The 25,513-nt window shown below is 26.1% G+C and overlaps 4 protein-coding genes across 8 annotated transcripts in view; 1 reads left to right on the forward strand and 3 right to left on the reverse strand.

The window, feature by feature from the left end:
- The first annotated feature begins 10,272 nt into the window (after window positions 1–10,272).
- LOC103577645 (acid phosphatase type 7) lies at window positions 10,273–13,712 on the forward strand. Its single transcript, XM_008558385.2, has 7 exons — window positions 10,273–10,656; window positions 10,751–10,945; window positions 11,027–11,351; window positions 12,108–12,290; window positions 12,381–12,600; window positions 13,248–13,442; window positions 13,511–13,712. The coding sequence occupies exons 1-7, from the start codon at window positions 10,560–10,562 to the stop codon at window positions 13,598–13,600; spliced, it is 1,305 nt and encodes a 434-aa protein (XP_008556607.1). The 5' UTR covers window positions 10,273–10,559; the 3' UTR covers window positions 13,601–13,712.
- A 1,551-nt stretch (window positions 13,713–15,263) lies between these two features.
- The window catches only part of LOC103579801 (RAC-gamma serine/threonine-protein kinase), a 65,404-nt gene continuing 55,154 nt past the window's right edge, over window positions 15,264–25,513 (reverse strand). Inside the window, exons 1-7 of one of the 4 annotated variants that reach the window (XM_008561334.2) lie at window positions 20,864–20,973; window positions 20,486–20,552; window positions 20,038–20,133; window positions 18,457–18,724; window positions 17,115–17,857; window positions 15,850–16,086; window positions 15,265–15,784 (exon numbers count right to left, since the gene is read on the reverse strand). In XM_008561334.2, the coding sequence (XP_008559556.1) occupies window positions 15,444–15,784; window positions 15,850–16,086; window positions 17,115–17,857; window positions 18,457–18,724; window positions 20,038–20,104 (1,656 nt within the window). In that variant the 5' untranslated portion in view covers window positions 20,105–20,133; window positions 20,486–20,552; window positions 20,864–20,973 and the 3' untranslated portion in view covers window positions 15,265–15,443. Of the gene's footprint in view, window positions 15,785–15,849; window positions 16,087–17,114; window positions 17,858–18,456; window positions 18,725–20,037; window positions 20,134–20,357; window positions 20,553–20,863; window positions 20,974–25,513 lie in introns of those variants that run through there. The other 3 variants (XM_008561335.3, XM_014439376.2, XM_053740069.1) reach the window with 3 other exon arrangements.
- Window positions 22,095–23,525, reverse strand: LOC103579800 (28S ribosomal protein S28, mitochondrial). The gene is made up of 3 exons (XM_008561333.3): window positions 23,110–23,525; window positions 22,863–22,984; window positions 22,095–22,330 (listed from the first exon to the last, which is right to left on the reverse strand). Exons 1-3 carry the CDS (start codon window positions 23,425–23,427, stop codon window positions 22,168–22,170), a joined length of 603 nt encoding a protein of 200 aa, XP_008559555.1. The 5' UTR covers window positions 23,428–23,525; the 3' UTR covers window positions 22,095–22,167.
- Window positions 23,735–25,292, reverse strand: LOC103579799 (uncharacterized). Of its 2 annotated transcripts, none has more exons than XM_008561332.2 (2): window positions 25,237–25,292; window positions 23,735–24,267 (listed from the first exon to the last, which is right to left on the reverse strand). In XM_008561332.2, exon 2 carries the CDS (start codon window positions 24,237–24,239, stop codon window positions 23,796–23,798), a length of 444 nt encoding a protein of 147 aa, XP_008559554.1. In that variant the 5' UTR covers window positions 24,240–24,267; window positions 25,237–25,292; the 3' UTR covers window positions 23,735–23,795. The 2 variants fall into 2 exon arrangements, with proteins under 2 accessions (XP_008559554.1, XP_008559552.1); XM_008561330.2 differs by lacking the exon at window positions 25,237–25,292 and adding an exon at window positions 24,927–24,988.

The raw sequence follows: 25,513 nt of genomic DNA on the forward strand, positions 1-25,513 counted from the left end.
TTACAATTGGTTAAACGTTACTGCCTGGATATTGTACATACTGTATGTATATATATATATATGTTTATAGATGGTCAAAAGTATCAGAGAAATGGTAGTTACTTTGTATTTAATTGTTAATAATTTGGTACATATGCATGTACAGATTTATTATATATGTATGTATGTATGTATGTATAGATGCCAGTATTTTGATGCAGGTATACATTGTAAGCAAATTAATTCACTTGGGTTGTTACGTTTTAATTGGTTTATTCGATAGTAAGGCTTTGGTTAAATGTAATTAGTAAAGCCTCGATTTTATAAACGTTTGATGTTTTATGTTTGATTATTATTATATTGAAAATATACATAACGTGTTGAAACCTAGGGTATAAGGAAAAATAAATTATTTTAACGATTTATTGGGTGTTTTTAATGACGTTTTTTAATTGGAAGAAAGTAATGGGGCGAATTTTTTTGAATTCATACATGTATATTAGGCATGGATATAAAATATGATTCCAAATGAAAAAATCACAATTTCATGCATATCGAGAAAAGAGGCTTCTTTGAGACTAAAGAGTTTAAAATTATATAGAAAAATGATGTATAGAGCTTTCTTTGATTAAAAATTTTAATAATTTGACTATTGTCTCGTGTCAACAGCTACGGTATACTCATACTCATACTTTTCTGGGACCTTTGTCTTTAGTTGTGTGTACGTAGGTCCAAGAGACTCTGACGTCAATGGAACTCTCATATAATGTGATGAATTACCCCCACTAAACGGGACCAAAAGGACAACAAAGCAACAACTGACCCAGCATTCTCTCACGGACGACCCCTATGCATACTTATTATATACATTTATGATCTTAGATATACTACCTGAAACCAAGAATTGATTCTCTATTGTTTTTCACATCGGAAAGATCCAGAGGAAAGTTATATAAGCAATGCCAAGTTCTTTAGGAAAATAAGCCAATACTTTATATAAATTATAGCACTCACGCAATAAATATATGCAATATATTCTCTTATGATAAAGACGTCTACTCAATTGAACTAAAATTTATGATTTGGGTAAGTTTACATAAAAAATCATTTTTAGTTGAAGGTATAATAGTATCTAATGAATGTTTACTATACGCAGGTAATTAGGTTAATTTTATAAAAATATATCTACTTCAGTTGCCCTCATGGTAGATTTTTCGAAGAATTTTGTTACAATCTATCATAATTAGTCGAGTGAGTTTCAAAAATACCATTGGTTCAAAAATTTATATACATATTTATCAGCATTAGCATCTACAACTCTTACTGAATCTTAATGAAAATTTTGTTCTAGGCAGACTCCAGTTTTCCTGTTGTCGTGAGTCTGATGTGGCAACTGGCCAGAATTAAATACATTGCCCGAATTTGGTAAGCCTTGTCAGGATCCCGATAGGAAGTAAATAAGGGAAGCTTAACCAGGTAACTAGTCAGGCTTGAATTCGTTTTCCCAATTATATATACCCAATGTATACTATATACTAAACATATAAATTTCTACCATGCACATTGTAAAATATAGTACTCAATAGCATGTATATCAAGTGCTATTTATACTAACAACACAGTAAAAACATAGTTACTGGCTAGATGTCCTCATACATTACCCAAAATTTTTGCGTGTATTCTCTAAAAACGAATTTTAGAAAATAATCTATTTTACAGTAAATATTCACGTACTGTTAATGAAAGATTTATCACCATTCGAATTAATGGCATATTTATCATTAATAAATAGTCAATAGTCTCTATATGTTCACTGTTTCAAATTTAAAAGTGTAATTTAAAAAACAGATAAATTATAATAAATGAAAAGAAAAAATAACCAATTATAATGATGGTTTATTTTGAATGTAATCGCTAAGAATATTAAGTTAGCACTTGATGTGTGGATTTGTGGGTTAGCGTGAGATTAACACTCACGATGAGTATTCAACCCCAATAGTGTATATAAGAGGGTAGTGCCTGTAGGGCTACCACTGTATCGACACATAAACGACAAATCCCCTTGGTCTTTATATATGTATACATATATATATATACAAATATACATATACACATATATTCGGTTAAACCTAAAGAGGGTGGTCTATACACCGAAACAAAACATATTGTCCAAATTTAATTGTGAATAGGGGAGCATTAGATATTCATACGTTACCTACTGCCTATTCTATTTTATATTACTATACACACTATACACTATTCAACAAACGTGTGTCCATGACAATAACCAGCTACACAAGTTCATTCATCCGTTACATTTTATAATATATATAAAAAAAGTAATAATAAAAGAATCAATGTTATGTACGAAAAAATGCGCTTTATTTTTTACATGGGATACCAAATCGTCAATTATCTATAACCCTTTTTAAAAAGTTATTGTATTTTATTTTTAACTGTTTAAAATAACAATAGGATCATATATATATATTTATTGTAAATTGCGCATGAGTTACAATTTAGTGATGGATCGGTAGTGAATGGATGTACAATTTTAAGTTTATAGTGTACGGTAAATTGATTTGAGATGAGTTTATATATAGGTATCTATAAACTGAAATGAAATACGGCGAATAAGTGCTGACAAACTAACCGCAAAATTTTAATTGTATTTAAATTCAAGTAGCGATGCAAACAGAATTTTAATTTAAAGCTTATATATAGTACGACCCTTAAAAATGTTCACTATTTGATAAAGAAAACCCAATAAATCATGATAATTATAAGTAAATATTTAACTAAAAGACATTTCCGATTGATATTTTAATGAAAATTAATTATTATAACTTTTTTTTTTTTTAATTATTTATGTGTAGGAGAGACTGGGGCAAAATGACTCATTATTTTTCAAGGAAAAAATTTTTTTTCTTGTAAATGTTTATTTAGAGCTTCTAGAAAAACTATGGGGTAAGTTAGCCAACTTGAATACTATAACTTTTCAAAATTTTTTTTTATCAAAATCCGAAAAGGCTGCACAATGTAGACTCCCTTATTAAAAGAAACGATTTAAAACGATTAGAAAAAAAAATTTTTTAATAATTTTTAATGCTTTTGAATACTTTTGAATCGCCCTTCTTATGGGTATTTAACATTGCAAATCGTTTCTTTTAATTAGGGCTAACCAACTTATTCAAATTTTTTTTCTAGACTCAATAATCATTTACAAATAAATGTTTTTTTTTTTTTAAAAAACGGATGTCTCGTCCCACTTACCCCTACCTGAAAAAATAATTTAAATATTAAAAAAAAATTACTTCGAAAAAATAATTTAAGTTTTTCTGCAAGAATAATTATTTAAAAGCCACACTATTAAAAATTTACATTGTATAATAATTCATAAATTTTAATTAACATCTCGATTGTAGTAACATCAAAACTCCGCCTTAACGTTTAACCAAAACCATTTTTTCAAAGTAATACCTTCAAAGCGTGAGCTCTATTATTTAATTTAAATCAAACGAAAACAAATGCAGCTATTTAAAATTTTCACACATTGCAATTATTTAAACCCTTAGTATTTTACTTCAACGTATCTGACTAATTATATTTATTAACTCAAGTCCTTTTAATTTATGACGTTTAAATTTTTTCACGCGTTAAACTATTAACTCAAATTGGCGGCAAGCTTTATATATATGTAATAAATACTCTTAGTTTTTGATATGATGTATTATACAAGTGTCGCACCTTCATACTAGACGTGTTTAACACGCATTTGTAAACACGCGACACAAAACGATGTATAAATATATATAAATATATACATGTATATACATACATATATATGTAATAGTAATAGGGGAAAGAACCCTTTTTTTATTTTATAATCATTAGAAGTGAACGATGTGGAAGTTTGTCAAGCTTATATATATTATTCGTCGACGATGATGATGAAAATAACGTGGCCTATAATATCGTCTAAATGCCAATTAGTTGGTTGAATCAAGCGCGAAAAGTAAAGGGATGGTTGAGGTAAGAGGTGTGTATTATAGGGGATGATGTATGGGTGAGTTGAAAATAATATACATATATTTGGTACAAGAAAAATTTCGCGCTCTCGCCTCTGATGCATTTATAAAAGATTTATTTTTATATTTATTTTCTTTATTATTATTATAAATTTTTTTATTTTATTATTTTATCGTTTATTATTATTATTATGAAATATACAGTGAATAAGCTTAAATCTCGAGGGATACATTATATATATGTATATACATGTATTATATAATTTAGTGAGTGTATTAAAGTACAACTCAATGCATTTTGTTAATTAAAACAAACTTTAATGGTAATAACGAGGTATTAAAAAAAGTGAATAAATATATAAATGTATGAAATAATATATAATGCATAGTATAGGGTGTATTTAATAATAACCGCAAACTTTGATCTTTATAATATATTTTTAATGCACTTAAAAAATAGCTTAATTAGCATTTTAATTTATTTCATTTCGTTTTTTTTTCTATGGTATATACATATATATTTTTATGATGTTACTTGAACTGCAATTAAGGTAATTATTAATTAAATTAATTAATAAATTATTGAAATTTAATACAAAGTTGAAAAATTAAATCAGTTTTTAGTTGTGCTTAAATTCAAACTCTTTTTGATAAATAGAAATTCATTCTATTTTGTTGGCGTTAATTTATTATACATAATTTTTTTTTTCAGCTGTAACTGTATAACTTTAGTTTTTCACAGTTTTCACACTTTACATACTTGCATTTCGTAGTATTTAGGTTATATTTGCAAATAATTATAATCCCTAATTTTCTTGAGTAAATATTTTACTAGATTCTAGCAAATCTCTTTGAAATTTTCCGGACCATTTTCTCTTGGTCTTTTTCTTTTTTTTTCTATTTTACTATTCCTGCAAAAAGAAATTATTCTCGTTTGAAATGCTATAGTGTTATAGTAAAGCCAGACCATATTGGCCACCTGCAGAAATTGAAATAAATATATGCAAAAATTACTATAGCCGTATTAAAATTTACAATGCTTACAGTAATTTATGGGATACAATCGTTGCCAATTTTACTATGGCCATAGTAATTTTTCCATGTGTTAACTTCAATCTCTTTACTGTACCTGTTGGCAATCACGGGGCATGTTAATGGGCGCAAGATCGCAGACCGATGACAGTCTGGCGGCTATATGGAACGAATTCTCCTAAAATAAATCACTAATTAATTTTAAGAGAAAAATTCAGAGGATAATGCATTATGTATACATCTACTTGTAAAAAATAATAATAATTTGCTCACACTGAAATTCGAACCTAACCCTTGCCAGTACTTGAGTTCGAAGACGGGTGTTATCACTTGACCACAAGCACCAGTTGTTAATTGTATGAAAAATTCGAGCTAAAATTTTGACTCAGGATCTTTCGGTAAACTAATCACATGACATTATGTAAAAATCTTCCAATTTTTTATTTTTATTTTTTGTTTTATATTCACAGAAAATACATTGTTTTTGATTGTATGAATAATTTTGAGACATGATGGTGTTCGATTGATTTATATGTATTTGTAGTCTGCAGAAGTCGTGATACGTGACGAAATGTTGCTAATTTGGAGAATTAATAACATCAAATAAAAAAATATGATCCTGAAGCACCTGACTTTTCTTATTACTATTTAATTCTATGGATCTGAATGCGATTTTTTTTGTACACAGGTATCTATAGCCTCTCTACAAAATTTTCTTTGTTTTTATAATTTCTTTTGCGAAAAAAAAAAAAAAAAAAAAAAAAAAACATAAAGAATTTTCGACCCAGATCATAAAAAGATTTATGATGATTACAGAATAAAAAAAAAATGATCTAAAACCGCTTTTTGAATAAAAAAGTGAAAATAAGAATGACTATTATTTTTTTTCTGAGATGAATTGTAGACATGCATTAGCAGAGAGGTAATGTTATCAAACATTTTCCATTTCCAACGGCTGACCATATTGTAAAAGAGACTTGAGTATTTTCAAGTGACCAAGATTGATAGAATTTCAATGATTACGGCACTATTTGTATCTATACATTTATATATTCATTATATTTATTTATTTAATGTACATATACATATATGCACATACATATGAGTATGTATACAGACTGATTGAATGAATGAGGATTATAACAATAGCAGAATTACAATAGCACTCGATACTAATAGAATTATTGAGTTTATCTTATCCTACTCTTTATTCGTACGGAATAATACGATATACATTTAGATACAATATATATATGTATATATACATAAAAAAAAGGATTTCTAACCGCGAGAACATTTTTGTTTTTAATTCAAGATTCAAAAAATTTTTTGGTCGACTAAAAATTTTTTGCGACGGAATCCTTTTACTTCTGAGTACATTTTTTAATAATTTAAATCTAAAGAATTTCGTATGTTAATATTAGTTAATAAAAAAATTTATCAATTCTTATTAATACATATTAATAATATTAGTTAATTAGAATAATAATAATAACATATTTTGTATATTGTAAAGTAATGAATTATTTGAGTTTTAGCTATTAATTTATTCATTTAAACATTGTTTTTCATTTGTATAAATGTTATCTAACAAATAATTATATTGTATTTATTTTCTGTATTGACATGTCTATACAGTATGCTTGACGTACAATAACAGCGTATATATTTATAACAGAACAAATTATTGTCAATAGAACAGCATATGTTGTTGATAACAATCCAAAAGTCGACAATTGTTTGCTAATATTTGAATGTAGAGCTTTTATTATATCCATTGTTTAAGCTTTAGCCAGCGGTAATTCTGAAAATGCCCCAGGTAAATTACAGTTGAGGCCTTTTATTATTTTTTGTTAACAAATTATCAAAATTAATGGAATTTAAACATTGTGATTTTAATGTAAAATGAAAACCATGTAAAAATAATTGGTTTATCGAGATTTATATTGTCTAAGTGAATTAAACTAAATCATGACTTTAGGCAAATTATCACATTGTAAAGCCGAATTTTGATAGTTACACTTTAAGGTCAAATTTGTTACAAGTATTAACACACATTAAATGTGTTCTTCTATTTAAGGCCAAAAGAAAAACTGTAGTTTTTTTAGTCACTTAAAACACGTTTCACGGTGTGTTAAATATCTATTGTTCACTTGTGTGACATTTTAATGTTATTTGACAAGTCTGTTAATTGCGACTACACACTTGGTTGTATTAACCTGCAATGAGGTTTAGCGGGTTTGCTGTTAACTGATCCCAGCAATTTTATCCCATGGCAAGTGATCCCACTCTCTAAATCTGAAACAGTGACTATTCACTGTTTCACAACTATAAGTATACCAAGTGATATACTTGTAGCTGTGAAATATTGTATATACACTGAGAAAAAAAAATACTTTTGTTAAGAACATTTACTTGATACAAGAACATATATTCTTGATAATTTTCAAGAATATATAATTTTGTCTCAAGAATTCGTAGAATTGAAGGAAATAATTTTTATTTAATTCAAGTAAAGCTATTCTTTTGTTTACTCATAGTATAATATCAAATTCATATAATAACAAAAATAAATTTGATGCTCTTTTCTCAAGAAATTGATAATTAATAATAATAAAATAAATATTTTGAACGGATTTCTTGAACCAAGAAATTCTTGTTTCCAAAATAGTACTTTTTTTTCTCAGTGTACACTACATTTTTCAGTGGTTTTCACTGTTTCACATTTAAAGAACAGATAACTGATCCAATGGAAACTAATATTCTATCGACAGCTGAAACCCTGATATATATTTTCTTTGTTGACATGGAACCATCTTAGAATTTCGAACTGCGAACTACAGTCAATTTGCACAAATGAGACGTCTTTTACTCAAATATTTGTCGTCGTTGATCCAACGATGTGTATCGAAAAATTCCAATGACCGCATAGAAACCAATACTTTTGTTAGGTTCTGTTCAAATCTTTTTATAGGAACGTCTAGAGCCACTTGGAACACGATCAATCGAACTGAAATCCAATATCATGTATAAATTAACTGCCAATATAACTAATTAGAATTACACATAACGTTTCGGATACGAGTAGCAAGCACGCGAATCGGGATGTCCTAATCCCTTTCCTTTTTTTATGATTTACATATTTTTTTTCATCATATTTGTAACTGAAAGGTGAATTGTCTGCTTCATGTGTTAATTTACGTCATTTGTTTTACAATAAAAAAAAAGTGTAATTTTTCTATATTTTTTTAGATGCTCTTTAAAACCAAGTGTGTAGTCAAAATTAACACACCGTAAAATGTGACTTAAGGGACTGCAAAAAACTATTGTTTTACTCATGGCCTCAAAGGTGAAACACATCTAAAGTGTGTTAAAATAATAGACTTGTAACACATTTGGTTTTAAAGTGTGTTCAGCCTCGTAAACTATTTACGTAACCAATAAAATAGCATCTATTTGTAAGCTATATTGAAGTATAACTTACCCTTTCAATATAATAAACAATGTAATGAAGTTAAGTATAACATTGAATAGATTTAATGTACTGTATAATTAAGGCTGTCCAAAAGATCCTTGTTGTATTTTGAGTGGACATTAATAGATATAAAATTGGAATTTAGTCTTTTGTATAGACATATAAATAAGTATATGTATAAGATGAATGTCTATAGGAGTAATCTTCTGATTATAAAAGACAGACTGATAACGTCACTCAATTTCTGATTGACTTTACTAACTCGCCCTCATCATCTACCTCCCTTTCTTTATACTACCACGACCCTTTACTCAACTAGCCAAATCACCCTTGCTATTGTGTATACAAGAATATAGTATTGTACGTATAATACATATGTCTTTCCAGTAAAATCTGATGTGTGTTGATACGGATTGTGAGATCACATTTTATTATTTGTTTTTTATTAAATTGAGTTTCATAATAAAAAAATTATTTTCGGGTTCATGCTCACATGGACTTAGTAAGCAAAAAAAATTTATATGTATTTTGTTAATTACTGTATAATTAGAAAATGATTAATTTATTTTAAAAAATTTTCTTTTAATTAGTAATTTTAACAATTAATTGCCCTGATAGCCAAGTTGGCGAGAAACTGACGAGAAACTTGCAGCCGCAACTAGACACCAAGTTGACTGCCAACAGTTGGTACCTCCAATAGTTGATAGACACTTTCTGAGAAAGTTGGCGGTAATTTGTAGCCAAAAGTTGCAAAAGCTGAAGTTGTCGATAACTTGTCATCAAGATGGTCGGAAACTAATGAATGACCAACTTTTTCACAATCAACTCGTGTTATCAGGGTGATTCCAGGTTTTTGTAATTTATCGGAGGAAGAGAATTAATGTTCCTGTTTTATTAATGAAAGGTTAATTCGATAAGATAGATGGCGCAATTAACAACAATTGATTGTTTCTAAGATCTCTGATAGTCAAGTTGACGGTAACTTGACGTTAATTTCTTTCTGAAAATTTAGCAACGTCAACTTGCTGTCAATTTAAAAGTAACATTTTCTCTATATTTTTTTTTAGCAGTTTAAGGAAAATTTATGTATTAACTTGACATCAAATTTTGCGTCAAATTAATGACAACTTATGTTGTATTCATATTGTAGTCAAAATTTATAAAGACTGAAGTTGAGAGTAATTTGTCGTCAAATTGATGGAAACTTTGTGAAACTCTGCAAAAGTGAGGGTGCTTAGAGTTAAAAAATTTTGAATGACCGATTTTTTCATAAATTTCACTCCCTTTTCTCTTTTAAAGCACATATTTGAATTCTACTACGTCCCGCGCTTTCAAACTCATCTCCATATCGCCAGATGTCTCTGCCCCCATTTTTTAAAGTAATCGAACAGACAAATCTCGATTCTTCTCCTTGACATCGATTTAACTAAATCTCGATATTCATTCTATCGATTAATATAAATTGAAATAAAACATATAATTAAAATCAGGAAACCAATTGAAATAATTGTTATATTTATATACTTTATTTCATTGGTCATTTTAGATTTTTTTTAAATTTTTTCCCCCCGAATAATTATCATTTTTTCTCATTAAAACATTATGATTATTTTATTATTCATTATATCTATAAATAAACTTATAGATTAAATACACAAAGAACATATATATATATAAATCTATATACATATATACTCATATAAATATCGATACTTGTACAGTAACACTACATATACAAGAGTTATTGCATTACAAGCATAAATTTTTTTTTTTTAAATGTTTTTATCAAAATATCTCGAAGTGATATTAATAATATAACAAAGTGTGTCATATATATTTATTATATTAAAAAAACTTAAACACTCATTAAATTTTTTATTTTACAAAGTAATTGTGCGACTTTTAATTCGTTAAAAAATGAGTGATTAAAAACAATAGTATAAGTCAATTTTGTTTTACTTAAAAAATTAAACAATAAAAGTTTAGTTAATAAAAAAAAATTAGTGAATATATATATATATATATATATATATTTATATATAAAAATGTTTTTACGAGTACTAATTATTTTGATATTATCAATAATAACATCAGCGGAAGTTATTCATTATCAACCAGAAGCTGTACATTTATCTTACGGAGGTATTTTATATATTTATTATAAGTAATTTATGAATGGTATATAGTTATTTAATAGTTTAATTTTTTCGATGTTTGATTTTTCAATAAAAAATAGAAAAGATAAATGATCTCGTGGTAACATGGAGTACAAAAAATGATACAAAGGAATCAATAGTTGAATATGGAATCGATGGTTTCATAACACGTTCAAAGGGTACGAGAAATTTGTTTATTGATGGGGGGGATAAGAGACGTCAACAGTATATACATCGTGTTTATATGAAAGATTTAAAACCTGGAAAAAAATATGGTAATTTTACTTGTTTTTTTTATTCATTAGAATTTATCAAGTATATGATAATTTTTTTTTCTTTGTTAATAATCATCACAGTTTATCATTGCGGAAGTGAGCTGGGATGGTCTAATGCATTTTACGTGAGAATACCACCGGACAGTGAAACATGGAAACCCCAAATCGTAATATTCGGCGACATGGGAAATGAAAATGCTCAGAGTTTAGCGCGATTGCAAGAAGACACACAAAAAGGTTTATATGATGCTGCTATTCATGTTGGAGATTTTGCTTACGATATGAATACTGATGATGCGAGAGTTGGTGATGAGTTTATGAGACAAATTGAAAGTGTCGCTGCTTACTTACCTTATATGACTGTACCGGGTAATCATGAAGAGAAATATAATTTTAGTAATTACAGGTAATTTTATTGTGGGAGAGAATTATAAAAAGAATTTTTTTTTTTAATGAAAATTTAAATGAATCAGTGAAAAGTACTGACAGTCAGTGAAAATTCACTGAAGAATATTCCCACGTTAATCACTGAACGAACCACTAGTATATTCAAAATTATTCTTCAGTGATTATTTCACTGATTCAGTGAGTCAGTACTTTTATCGTCATCAATCTTTTTTTACTGATTACCACTACTTTTTACCATCGTCAGTACTCTTGTCTGTTATCAATTATCTTCTACATCATCAGTCCTTTCACTGATTGTTCAGTAAAAATATTTAGTACTATTAGCTCTTTTCATTGATCAACAGTTTTTTATTCTGTCATCAGTCCTATTCACTATTATCGGTTTTTATCACTGTTTGTCAGTAGTTTTCACCACTGTCAGTACTTCTCTGTGCCGTATTTTGTTCCTGATTGTTCAATGATTACTCAGTTCGATGTCTTTAATACTGTTGTCAGTTTTTTTTTTCACTGACAATGTTTTGTTACTATTGACATTACTTTTCTCTATCGTCAGTACTTTCACTTAGTGTCAGTAATTGTTCAGTGCTATTAGCCCTTTTCACTGGTTGTCAGTACTTTTCACTGATTATCAGTACTTTTCTATGTTATCAGTCCTTTTTACTGATGACGGTTCTTTTCACTGACTCATACAAAGACAATATTAAGTATTTATTCACTTTAACCTCAGTACTAAACAAGTATTCAATTATTTTAGAGCAAGATTTTCAATGCCAGGTAATTCAGAAGGTTTATGGTACAGTTTCAATATGGGACCAGTACATTTTATCGCTATCGAAACAGAAGCATATTATTTCATGAACTATGGAATCAAACAACTTGTCAAACAATACGAATGGCTTGATAGCGATCTTAGAGAAGCCAACAAACCCGAAAATAGGTTATTATACTTATGTTTGTTCACCATAATTATAAAAAAATATTCATTGACTTAAACATATCAATAAATTTTTTTTCTTTTCATTAAAAGAGCGAAAAGACCATGGATCGTAACATTTGGTCATCGTCCAATGTACTGTAGTAATAAGAACGCAGATGACTGCACAAATCATGAGTCATTAGTACGAGTTGGGTTACCATTTTTAAATTGGTTTGGATTAGAAAAATTATTTTACCAGCATAAAGTCGACCTTGAAATTTGGGCGCATGAACATAGTTATGAACGTATGTGGCCGATGTACAATTTTGAGGTAATAAGAATATTAAGAAAAAAATCTGAAAAACGGTTGAATTGTGGGTCAACCCTAAAACTTCCTGCTATTTTTAACCCCAGATATCTTCGGAACAAATCAACTGATTTGCAGATGATCTGCGGCAATTAAAAGATCTTGTTGAGACTTAGATTTGATCAAACTTAGAAACAAATCGGACGAGTGATTTATGAGTTATGCAACAATGACTTAAAAAAAAATTTGTTTCGATTTTTACTTTCCCTGATTAAAAAAAATGATTTAGAATAATTCAAAACAATTTGAAATAATTTAAAACAATTTGAATCGACTAATATATAGATATACACTTAACATGGAGATTAATCATTTTTCTTAATCAGGGTTTTCCTTCCCTTCCCTTTTTTTGAAAATTAGAAAGCTTTTGCGCGTTAACATGACCAACCATCACCATAGTAACCGTTTCCAAGACAACAGTCTCCATAACAACCGTTGTCATGACAACAGTATCCATAGCAACCGTTACCATGACAATCGTTGCTACGATGACTATAAGTGGTAACATACCACCAACTTTTTTAGGATAGATAGATTTGAAATTTTCATAGCGGGAAATTTAAAAAAAAAATTACTTGAAATTAACATAAACTATAAATTTTTTTAAATAGGTTTATAATGGTAGTTATCAACAGCCATACAAAAATTACAAAGCACCAGTCCATATTGTAACAGGATCTGCTGGTTGTAAAGAAGGCAGAGAAAAATTTGTACCCAAACGGCCATCTTGGTCAGCTTTTCGTAGCTCTGATTATGGATACACAAGAATGAAAGTATTTAATAAAACTCATATGTATATAGAGCAGGTACTATTTTTAAAATAAAATATTTAATAATTACTAGTTACTACTAAAATAAAAAAAATTGTTTGCAGATTTCAGACGATAAAAATGGCGCTTTCATCGACACTTTGTGGTTAATAAAAGATAAACCATTACCAAATTATGATGATAATTTAGTTTGAATTAAATAAAATTATAATAAACCAAAGATGAAATTTTAAATGTATATTTACTATGATAATTAATAATATTATATAATTGACATATCTTTCAAATAAATAAATAATAAATTTAGTTTTAATTTTTAAATTATTACTGAACTTTCAATTTAGACAAAGAGCAGAAGGTTAAGAATAAATGAACTCTATTATCACAGTGAGGTTAGAATTTACTCCCACTCTTCTGTCCCCTCTACTAGAGCATTCAAAAATAGTGTTCTACGCATGTGCAAAAAAATATTCAAGTAGTGGGGGAAGAGTTGTAGTCAAATCACGATCAGCCTCTCACTGGGAAACTTCTTTTACCGCTGGTGCATAAAATGAAAATGATCATATTTTATTTTTCCAAGAATCTTTAGTCCATATATTAGTCATATATTTATATCCGTACTCCAAGAAAATATAATAAATTCTAAAAAATATGAAGTATGTGACTTTGTGTTTCTAATTAATTGTTCCGGAAGTTTGATAATTTTTTAGTGATTTAAAAAAAATGGATTATTTTCATTTTTTAATTTCTTGTATTTTAATTGTTAAAATATAAATATACTTAATAATTATATAATTTTAATTATACATTATACTTATTAATAACTTAACAACTATTTTTATATTTAATCATTAATAATTTTATATATATATATCTATCTATATTTATATATAAATATATATATTACTTATATTTATTGTATTTTAATAGTTTATTCGTTAATAATAAATAATTAATTAATTAATCTATTACAATCAATAAAGAAAAATGGATTGATAAAGCATCAAATTTATCAAATGAAAATTAATTTTTTTTGACATGGATCAAAATAATTATAAAAAATTCCCAATTTTGTTTTAATTATGAACGGACATAATTTTAATTTATAAATTAATTATTTGATAAAATTTCACTCATATTTTTTTATATTACGAAAATTTTATTTTTATTCATTTTACGAAATACAATTTAATTAATTAATCAATTATTTGTATTAATATTCGATTACATTTATTATTAATTATTATTATTAGTAATTATTTTTTCTTAAATATTAGTTATAATTAATTACACATAAAAAATACATTACGAAGACAAAAAAAAATTACATCAAATTTAAATATTAATTAAACATAAATAATAATTATTCATTTCTTTTTCTTTTTTTTTTCTCATATTTTTATGTACAATTTTTAATTCTATTGTTTATTATTATTATTTAATCATTTATTTATTTATAAACTATTGTAATGAAATAATTATTTTCGTTAAGTTTTATCGAGTCAAATCAGTCTCATACTGTCTGTTAAATTATTTTAATATAAAAAAAAAAAAAAAAAGAAATTGATTTTTTTTATATTTTTCTAAAAAAATTTAATTTTAAAATTTTCAAAAAAAATTACGCTCATTATAAAATTAAAAATAACATTTTTTTTTTATCCTGATAATTTAGATGTTCAGTAATTAATCACGCGTAAAATTAATTTAAATAAATTTTCCCGGTAAAATAATTTAAATTTTTATTTGCGATATAAATATAATGAAACTTAATAATTATTTTTAATTTTATAATGAGCGTAAAGAAATAAATTATTCATGACAAATTACTAAAAAAAAAAAAAAAAAAAAAAATTGAATTATTAAATTTTTTTTTCTGACTTAATTACAATTTATGAACTAGATTAATATAATATCTATAAATAAATTAACCGAGTATTTTAAAAATTATTATTATTATGATTATGATAATGATGATAACAATAATAATGGATAAAAAAAAAATTACTCGTTTAATTAAATATTGGTAATAAATTTATGTCAGTGATTAATAGATACGGAAATAGATGTTGCGGCAGAATGACTATCTTGATAAGAAAATTGTGGAAAATGTTCTTGTTCTTCGGCAATTGAATTTAATCCACTTCCGCTGCCTAGTATACCCTGATCTGGTGGTGTCAATTCGACACTTTCACCAGTAAATTCACTGTCAAAATAACGTGTATCGGTGTCAGATGTTACTTGTGGTTTGAATGGTGGCGGTATTTTTTTCTGAACTAAATCTGACCAATCGATTGATGAGAAAAACGCGTGATTCATTATGTCTTTAGCATCATTTGGACCACCACCTAATCGTCTACTTGGATCTTTTATTAATAAACCTGTAATTAAGTTAATCAATTGATTAATTATTAGGTTTTATTTTTAATTATTTTAAATTAGTTACCTCCTAGTAAATCTTTAGCCTCATTGGAAACTGCCCTTGGAAATTTAACTTCCTCGAGTAATATTAGAGTGAATAATTTTTCGTGGTCGCGATTGTAAAATGGAAGACGTCCGACCATCATTTCGTACATTACGACACCGACGCCCCACCAATCGACAGCACGACCGTAATCGTTGTCCTCTAGTACTTCGGGGGCTAAATATTCTGGAGTACCGCAAAATGTTTTCGTTGTTCGTCCTAATTGGGAAAAAAAAAAAAAAAACAATAGAGTTTTATTAATTGAAAGTATAGAAAGTTTAAATTAATGGTGATATTTATTAGAAAGTTTTATGAAGCAAAAAAAAAAATTTTTGGACTTGATAATTTCTTAAAATGCCCCATAAGTTGAGAAAAAGGTAATTGCATTAGCAAATATTTTAATAAACTAATTAATGATGAATTTAAAATGGATGAAAATGCCTCAGAGATAACTAAAATGCCACATAAATTTAAAAAATATCTTGGGTATTAATAAAAATTCCTCATAAATTAATTAATGATTCATCTATAATTTAGAAAAATGCCCCAGAGACTACTAAAATTTCCCATAAATTAAAAAAAAATGTCTTGGGTATTAAAAAAATTTTCTATAAATAAATTGAAAATTTAGAGAAATTTCTTCGACTTATAAAATGCCCCATAAATTAATAATGAAGTAATTATATAGAATAAATTTATGAAAAATTTATTTTGTAAAAATAAAATAAAGTAAACTCATAAAAATCCCCTGTCGATTAAAATAAATTATTCAAATACTAAAAATACCCCATATAATTATAATGATTTCTTATAAGAATAAAAAAAAATTCCCCTTACAATTTTTACAAATGACCCATAGATTTCTAAAAAATGACTTATGATTGTAAAAAAATCTTTACAAAAATAATAAAAATGCCTCAGAATCATAAAAAATTTCTCATAAATTTTATGAAAATGCCCCATATAATTATAATGATATCTTATAGAAATAATAAAAATTTCCCCATAAATTTTTAAAAAATGCCTCATAATTATAAAAATTTTTTACAAAAATAGTAAAAACGCCCCATATGAGTAACAAACTTTCTTTATGGAAATGATAAAAAATTATTCGTAGATTTTGATAAAATGTCTCATATAATTATAAACAAATATTTATATGCTCAAAAAATGCCTCATAATTAAAAATAAATTTTTTAAATTAATTATCAACAGTAATAATAATAATAAAGATATTATAAACTTACCATAAGTAATATCTTCTTTACATAAACCAAAATCAGCAATTTTAATATGACCATCTTTATCCAATAATAAATTTTCTAATTTTAAATCACGATAAATAATACCATTTGAATGTAAATAACTTAATGCAGATATTATTTCAGCACCATAAAATCTAGTACGATCTTCCGAAAATATACGTGAACGTGATAAATGAAAAAATAGTTCACCACCATTAACATATTCCATAACAAAACATAAACGATCGGCTGTTTGAAAGCTATACTTTAGTGATATTAAAAATGGATGATTTGTTGTACGTAAAACACGATTTTCCGTTAACGTATGAGCAACTTCATCTTTACGAATAATAACTTCTTTACGTAATATTTTAATAGCATAAAGATGTCCGGTTGATTTTTCACGACACAAAATAACTTTACCAAATGTACCTTTGCCAAGTACTTTTAAAAATTCAAAATTTTCAAGTGTTACTTTTTTTTTACCCGTGCTTTTACTACTTGATGTACCTTGTACACTAAATTTTGCTGACAGTTCATCAATACTTGGTAATGAATCAATACCAATTGAACTTGTTGAATCTGTACGTCCGTTATTTGATGAGGATGATGCATTTTCCATATCAACATCTTCAGATGATGATGATATTTGCATTTGTTGCATTTGCTGTTGCTGTTGAAATTGTTGATCTGATTGTGATTGTTGTTGGATTTGTTCTTCGTTAGCTAATCTATCTGCGACATATCTATTTTTTTTTTTTTTATTAATTTTATCCAATTAAAAATTAGAATTTTTTTTTATATAAAATTTAATTTTTAAAGAAATGAAAAAAAAATTTTTTTTTTTGGACAAAACAAACTTTCTTCAAAAAATTTTTTTCTCTCCATATTTAGTTATATATTTCTAAAAAAATATATATAACGAATAAAAAAAAAATGATAATTAAAAAATTTTTTTTTTACTCATTTAAATAAGTAATAAAAATTAATAAGATGCAATTATCGTAATTTAAAATTACATATAATTATTTTTAAAAAATATATAAATTTATATCATTACGTAATTATCGAAATTTTTTTTAACTCAATAATAAGTGTAGTTATTTTATTTCAACTAACGAGAAACGTGTACCGGAAGTTAACGTGTTTATCGATTCATAAAATTAAAATACTGCATCTTAAAAGGTCATAAAATTTAAACTAATTATTGTACAGCGGTCGTAGAATTTTAAACACTACGCAGAATTTAATATTCTACTTAATATATAAAATAAAAATATATAATTACAAACCTTAGAATAATAAAATTTTAATTATTTATAAGAAAAAAAAAAAGACTAATTACCTGATAGCTGCAACCCAGTCCTCGCGTTCTTGCTCAGTTTCAACATGAAAAGTACGTTCAATTACTGTAGTCCATTGTAGCCCGCGAATAACGAATGTAAAAGGTTTAGGACGGTCTATTGACATTATTTGACATCCGCGTACTGTAAAATTATTAAGCGGCTGTGCAGTTGCCGCCATTTGTTGATCAGGCTTTGATTTGAATCCAACGAGAGTTCCATCGTCACGCAGCACAAAATAACGCGATCTCCAATTTTTTATGTGTTCACCTGCCAAAGATGAAAACATGATTATTTTTTTTTTAGTCATTAACTCTGCATTAGTAATAATGAATAGAGTAGACTCTATTTCACATTTAATGTGTGAAATATATGTACATCATTTTTATTCTACTCTAAAAATGAATCAGTGAAAAATACTGATGATCTAGTCTACCATTAATATACTTAGGATTAATAATTTTGATTTTTTTCAGTAAATATTCACTGATAGCCAGTTATATTTACTGACTGTCAGTACGTTGAATTGATTGCCAGTAATTTTCACTGACTACCAGTCAATATTCACTGATAGCAAGTAATTTGCACTGATTGTCAGTATTTTCAACTGACTCTCAGTCATGTCCACTGACTACCAATAAATATATACTGATGGCAAGTAATTTGCACTGATTGTCAGTACTTCTAACTGTCTGTCAGTAACTTTCACTGACTGTCAGTAATTATTCACTGACTATCAATACTTTCGACTGACTTTCAGTAATTTCCTCTGTCTACGAGTAAATATTTACTGATGGCAAGTAATTTACATTGATTGTCAATACTTTCAACTGTCTGCCAGTAATTTTCACTGATTGTCAGTACTTTCGATTGATTATCAGTACTCTTCACTCTGTCAGTAAATATTTACTGATGGCAAGTAATTTACATTGATTGTCAATACTTTCAACTGCCTGCCAGTAATTTTCACTGACTCAGTAAATATTCACTGATTTATAGTGATTTTTAACGATATTCAGTATTTTTCACTGAAAAATAATCCTAATTATACCCATGATTCTATTATAATAAAAAATATAAACGTCACATACATAAACACATCTACAGAAAACCTTTTTTTTTTTTAGCTATATTTCAGTAAATTTCAATTTATAAAATATAATACTTTCATACATTAAAATTTGTCTTCTAACCATATAAAGTTTTTTCTTTCAAATAAAAATTAAAATACAAAAAAAAATTTTTTTTAAATTAATCTAAGTCAACAATTTACAGAATTCCGTTCATATTCAAATTTTTTTAAATTCCAAGTGCCTCATTAACAAAAAATAATAAAAATGTTATTTATGCTTTACTTTGAATACAAAAATACATATAAACATTTAAAAACCAGTACTTATACACTTAAAAAAAATTAGTTACATCAGTATTTAATTTGTCTCGTCATAATTTAAAAAAATTAATTACGATCTTGTTTACTATCACGAAAAATACATAACAACAAATGAGTAATAAAAAAAAATAATTAAATAAACATACATACATACATGTGTATGTACATATATATATAAATATATAATTACCGCGTTTCTGTAACCAGCCTTCCTTAACAACTTGCTGTTGCTGCTGACCAGACGCTATGACGCTCATCCTTCTTGATTCCAAATACTCAAATCCAACTTAAAAAAAAAAAAAAAACAAAAAATAGAGTACAAGTTTTTAAAAATACATATATGTATATATGATATATGAATATAAATATATATATATATATATATATATATATATATATATATATATATATATATATATATATATATATATATCAATACCGAAATATATTTATACTAAATATCCATACATAAATATAAATAATTTCACTATTTTTCACAACACAAATTACCTTAATTAAAAAAATAAATATATATTAATATATATTTAATTATTTCAAAAAATGATTAATTAAGTAAAATTAATTAATATATTAATTTAAAGTTAAAGCGTAATGAGTTAATATTCAAATATATGTACTTTTTTATATTTTTTTTCACTAATAACCAATGCATTACGCTATAAGTCTTATATTTGCTATATATATCTATATATATAAATGTATAAATATATAAATATACATATATTAATATATGTATATATATATATTATTATTTTTCGACACTACTACGCGTTTTTTATTTCGAGGTAATGGTTAAATAGTTTTAGTTTTTTTATTAATTTATGTCTTTCATTCTATATATTATATATATATGTATATATGTGTAAATTTGTAAATGTATATATAAGAGTATATATATGATTGTTGATCTGATTAATTAGTTATAGTATTATTGATGATAATAGTTGCGTTGTTATTGATATTTAATAATTATATTTATTATTATTCGCAATAACGTTTTTTATAATTCGTTATAAATTAAATTGTCGTCAGAATCACGTCAGATGTTGACTTAGACGAGTGCGTACTAAGACCATAGAACAAACAATGTGTAATAACTAATATGAGACACGAAAAACAACACTATTTTACACAATATATATATTATGTGTATGTACATATATATAATTTATGTAGGTGTATATATATATATGTGTATAATATGTGTGGGTATACTTTATGTGATGATGTGTGATGTGATTGTACAGCGTCTCTACTCAGGAGGTAATTGAGTAGACTTTATTACCGATAATAAAAAAAAAAAGACTTCTGACATTTTGTTGAGGAATTTTGGGTTTATATGAAAAAGGTTTTTTATTTTTGTTTGAAAGAATTTTTAGTTTGTTTTCAACATTTGATTTTATTGCCATTGAAAGTGATGAGCGGAATTTTAGTTTTTGAATTTATGAAATTTTTTATTTTTATTAAAGAAAATTTGAGTAGAGGGAATTTTGGTATTTGAAAAAATTTTGTAGACAGAAATAGTATATTGTGTGACGAGGGATGAAACAAAAAGATATTAGACCCGAGTGAAGTTGGCTGACATCACCCGCAGTCTGAAATCTTTTTTCATCCTGTTACACACTTGATTTTTCATGATTACCTGCATTGAAACTTAGTTTCATTGTCAGCAGCTAGTCAGAAACAAATTAATTTAAAACCAATGGTGTCATAAACTATTAGCGTAAGCGTAAATTGTCATTTGCAATTTATAATTAAGCAGAAACTATAAATACTATTTATTATTGACACTAATTTTTATCAAACTTAATCACAGTCAGAACTGTCATTTACGAAAATAAAATTAATGGTCTGAAATTATTAATAAACAAATGACAAGTATCAGAGTTTAAATTGCGAAAGCCTTCAGTCAGCGGGCAGAAACTTTATTTGTTTGTTCCCAAGGGACGAAACAAGTTTATTTCTACCCACTAACAAGCATTCACAATTTACGCGTTTGCTAATATTCATTCGTGGCATTGGGCTGAAATTATCTTCTTTCGACTGGCTGTAGAAACACTGAAACCAAGTTTCGATGCTGATACGAAAAATTATTTTTCATGGGCAGGTAGTGATACTGATTTTCCATAAATTTGCTTCATGTTTAGTTTATGAGAATCTATCGTTTTTTTAAGCAGATGGCACGGCTGAAAATCTAAGAATGATAATAATTAATTGAATTAATAATTATTTTTTATTAAAACTATTTATTAATTATTAATATATTTAAATAATAAAAAATTTTTTTCTTTATTGTAATTTATTGCTGCGCTTTTTTAATATTTCTCATCGGTGAATTTATTAAACCCAGTAGCACACAATCAGCTTCCAATATTGTTAAGTCTTTAGCTGCACCCAAAAATTTTGTCGATAATTCTAATTCTTTAACTCTCAATCTTACTGTTGCTCCTCTAACGTAGTCTCTGAAAAAAATAATACAAATAATTTAAATAATCAATCTTACTTAAAATTAAGAAACTTTATTGGTTTGAATTTGTACCTTTTCATGATATCAACTTTTTTTTTTATTACAAAATATCGAAATAAATCAATTTATTTATATCATCCAAAATACATTTGAATTACGCGGGAAAAAAGGCTCGGGAAGTTTATTAGTGAAGATTTAATGAACAATTAAATTCAAATCATAGTTAATAAATTTGGTAGTGATACTCGGGCAGTCACGTATTGATTGCATGTTTCTCGATATAGTAAGCAAATTAATGTCAGACTACTAAAGCCAAAATAAGTATGCCCTGTTTAAAAATATTGATTGAAAAGAATTAAAAATGATGAAATTCGAATTCTTTTCAATAATTTCAATTCTTTTGTTTGCATATATAGATATACAGTTTGCATGGAGTGACCGCTTTTCAATTCTTTTCAATCAGTATTTTTAACCAGAGATAGATTTTAATTTAAATATTTACTAAGTAAATTTTAAAAAATACTTACTGTCCATTTTTGAATGGTCGTGTACATACACATTGAAATTTCCATCCAAAATCGATGTATAAGTCATCATCAACAACGTGAAATATTTTACCAGTTACAATTTTGCCTTCTGGATCTCCGAGCTAAAAAAAATCTTTGTTTTAATTAAATAAATAAAATTTTATATTCACTTGGGATAAAAAGAAAACTGTCATAGGAAGAGAATTAATTTTATCGGAATAGTTAATAAATATATGAACTAACTTACGTCAATAAATTTTGAATTTCTTAATAAAGATGCAAAAGTTTTGTCTTCAATTATTTTTTCTGGCTCCGACTGATTAAATTTATCAAAAGCTTTCGCAAATCCGCTCAATTTGCTATCGTCTTTACTATCATTAGTATCGATGTTTAATTCATTGTTATCTAGTTTATTAACACTTTCATCTTTTACTTTTGGTTCAGATTTATTTTTACTTTCATTTGAATTTTTTATTTCAGTGCACAATTGTCTTATAGACAATCGTTTATTTGTTGAAATAATATTATTGTAAAGTGGATTTATCAATGATTTAAATCGTTGCATTTTTAATTTATGTTATTTTATCAATTGTTTACGTTTTTTTAAATTATTTATTGTGAGGTTAAAGATAAAATTTTTTTTCACCGGCCGCAAGGTTAGGATTTAAATTTCGCGCTAGTGACACCTGACGGTAAATTTAAAAATATGCGGGAATTTTAAATAATATTTAATTTATTAAATTAAAAAAATAATACATTTATATAAATACATTAAAAAAGTATAAAAATTCTAAAAAAAAAGCATAATTACAATAAATAATTAATAAGTTTTAAAATAATAATTAATAAAAAATTCTTTTTTTGTATGTCAGTATAATAAATAATTTTTTTCTTTTTTTGTTGTTACTTGAGTTTAAAAAAAATCTATATGTTTTAGTTGGACATAATTATTTTAATGCCGTCCTCTCTACGGAAAAGTCGTTCATGAACAGGTAGTTCTCCAATCAGATACTTATCTAATAAATTATTAGCTAATTTTGAGTGTCCTGTGCTGATAAAAGCAAGCGTGCCGTCTCTGCCCGCGTATTCACTTAAAACATCGCCACCACCAGGATGTTTTTTAATGAATTCAGTGCAATCGTAGATGTAATCATATATTGCGATCCAGCAGTCATCAATAGTGTCATGCCATGACAGTTCTTCGAGTGTTATTTTTTTTAAATTATCATTGATATTATTTTTATTTGTATTTTTCTTATCTTCTTTTGGATTTCGCTCATTTAAACTTAATTTCAATTCACTTTTTATTGATGTCAATGTTTTTGAAACTGTGTCACGTAATTCGAGAGCAAGAAATCCCAAATTTAAATAATCCATATTGTTGATATTATTTTCTGATGTTTTTCTGAAAGTAATTTTAAAAATTTATTATTATTTTTAATTAAAATTTTTTATAAATAAAAATTGCGACTTTTTGTTTTTTAATTTTGAAATTCAAATTTAAAAAAAAATTTTAATTACTTGTAACTTTTTAAATAAATGATTAATTTTTGAATTATTTAAAAAATTTAATTACAAAAATTTTTAGCAAATTTATTACAAGGAAAATAAAAATTTTTTTTTCAAAATTCAAAAATTTTTAAATTTATAATTTTAACCCGGGACTGATTCAGTTTATTTTAAATGATTTGAATACTAAAAAAAAATTTTCTATCAAATTAAATAAAAAATTTTTCGATCGTAAAGCACACTCTGATGCTTCGCATCATGAGTCGTGCAATTATTACTATTTAATAAACGAATTAACTAAAACATATCACTTCGTATTGCATTAGAAAGCACGAGAAACAAATGATAAAAAACTACAAGGAAGTGAAGAAGACGAAGGATAGTCTAGGACACTAATATTCAAAATCGGAAGATAATAAATTAATATATATAAAAATATAAAAGATATAGTATGTAAAAAACAAATTGTCGTGCTGTAAAGATATAAATAAATATAGAATATATCACTTGGTATTGTGATAAAAAGAATCTATATTTTAAATATAAAATTCATACTTAAATAAACGAATTTCTATCGAAACGCGTTCGAGTGACATTGCACGAGATATCGACGTACGCATCCTTATAACGTTACAGGTAAACTAATCTTGTATACTGTCGTGTAACTACATGAAGCTATATACTAGCACATATATATATATTTAATTTATATACATGTGTATTTTACATATATATATTTGTATTAAAATGCCGCAAGAGAGAAAGATCAATTTTAATTTTATTACTGGTTTGAAATTTGAAACCCTTTCAAATATATGTATGTATGTGATTAATATAAAATTACATATGCTTATTAAACACTTACCTCAAACTTGTTTAAATAATTATTCTCTTTTTTTAAATATTCTTCTTTATATGTACAAATATATATTAATTTATGTCCACATTAAAAAAAAAAAATTTTTTTTGTGGTTTGCAAGGTGTAAAGTATTTTATGTCGTTATTTAATTTAAATTTCACTGTAATAAATAATACTTAATTATTCAATTAAATAAATATATTTTAAAAAATTGCAAGTGTAAGCTGATTTTGAATTCGACTGCAGTAAGATTTAAGATCGACTAACTTTGTTTCTTGACCTT

Source organism: Microplitis demolitor, chromosome 6 (genome assembly GCF_026212275.2).
Source record: "Microplitis demolitor isolate Queensland-Clemson2020A chromosome 6, iyMicDemo2.1a, whole genome shotgun sequence".
Taxonomy (NCBI): Eukaryota; Metazoa; Arthropoda; class Insecta; order Hymenoptera; family Braconidae; genus Microplitis; species Microplitis demolitor.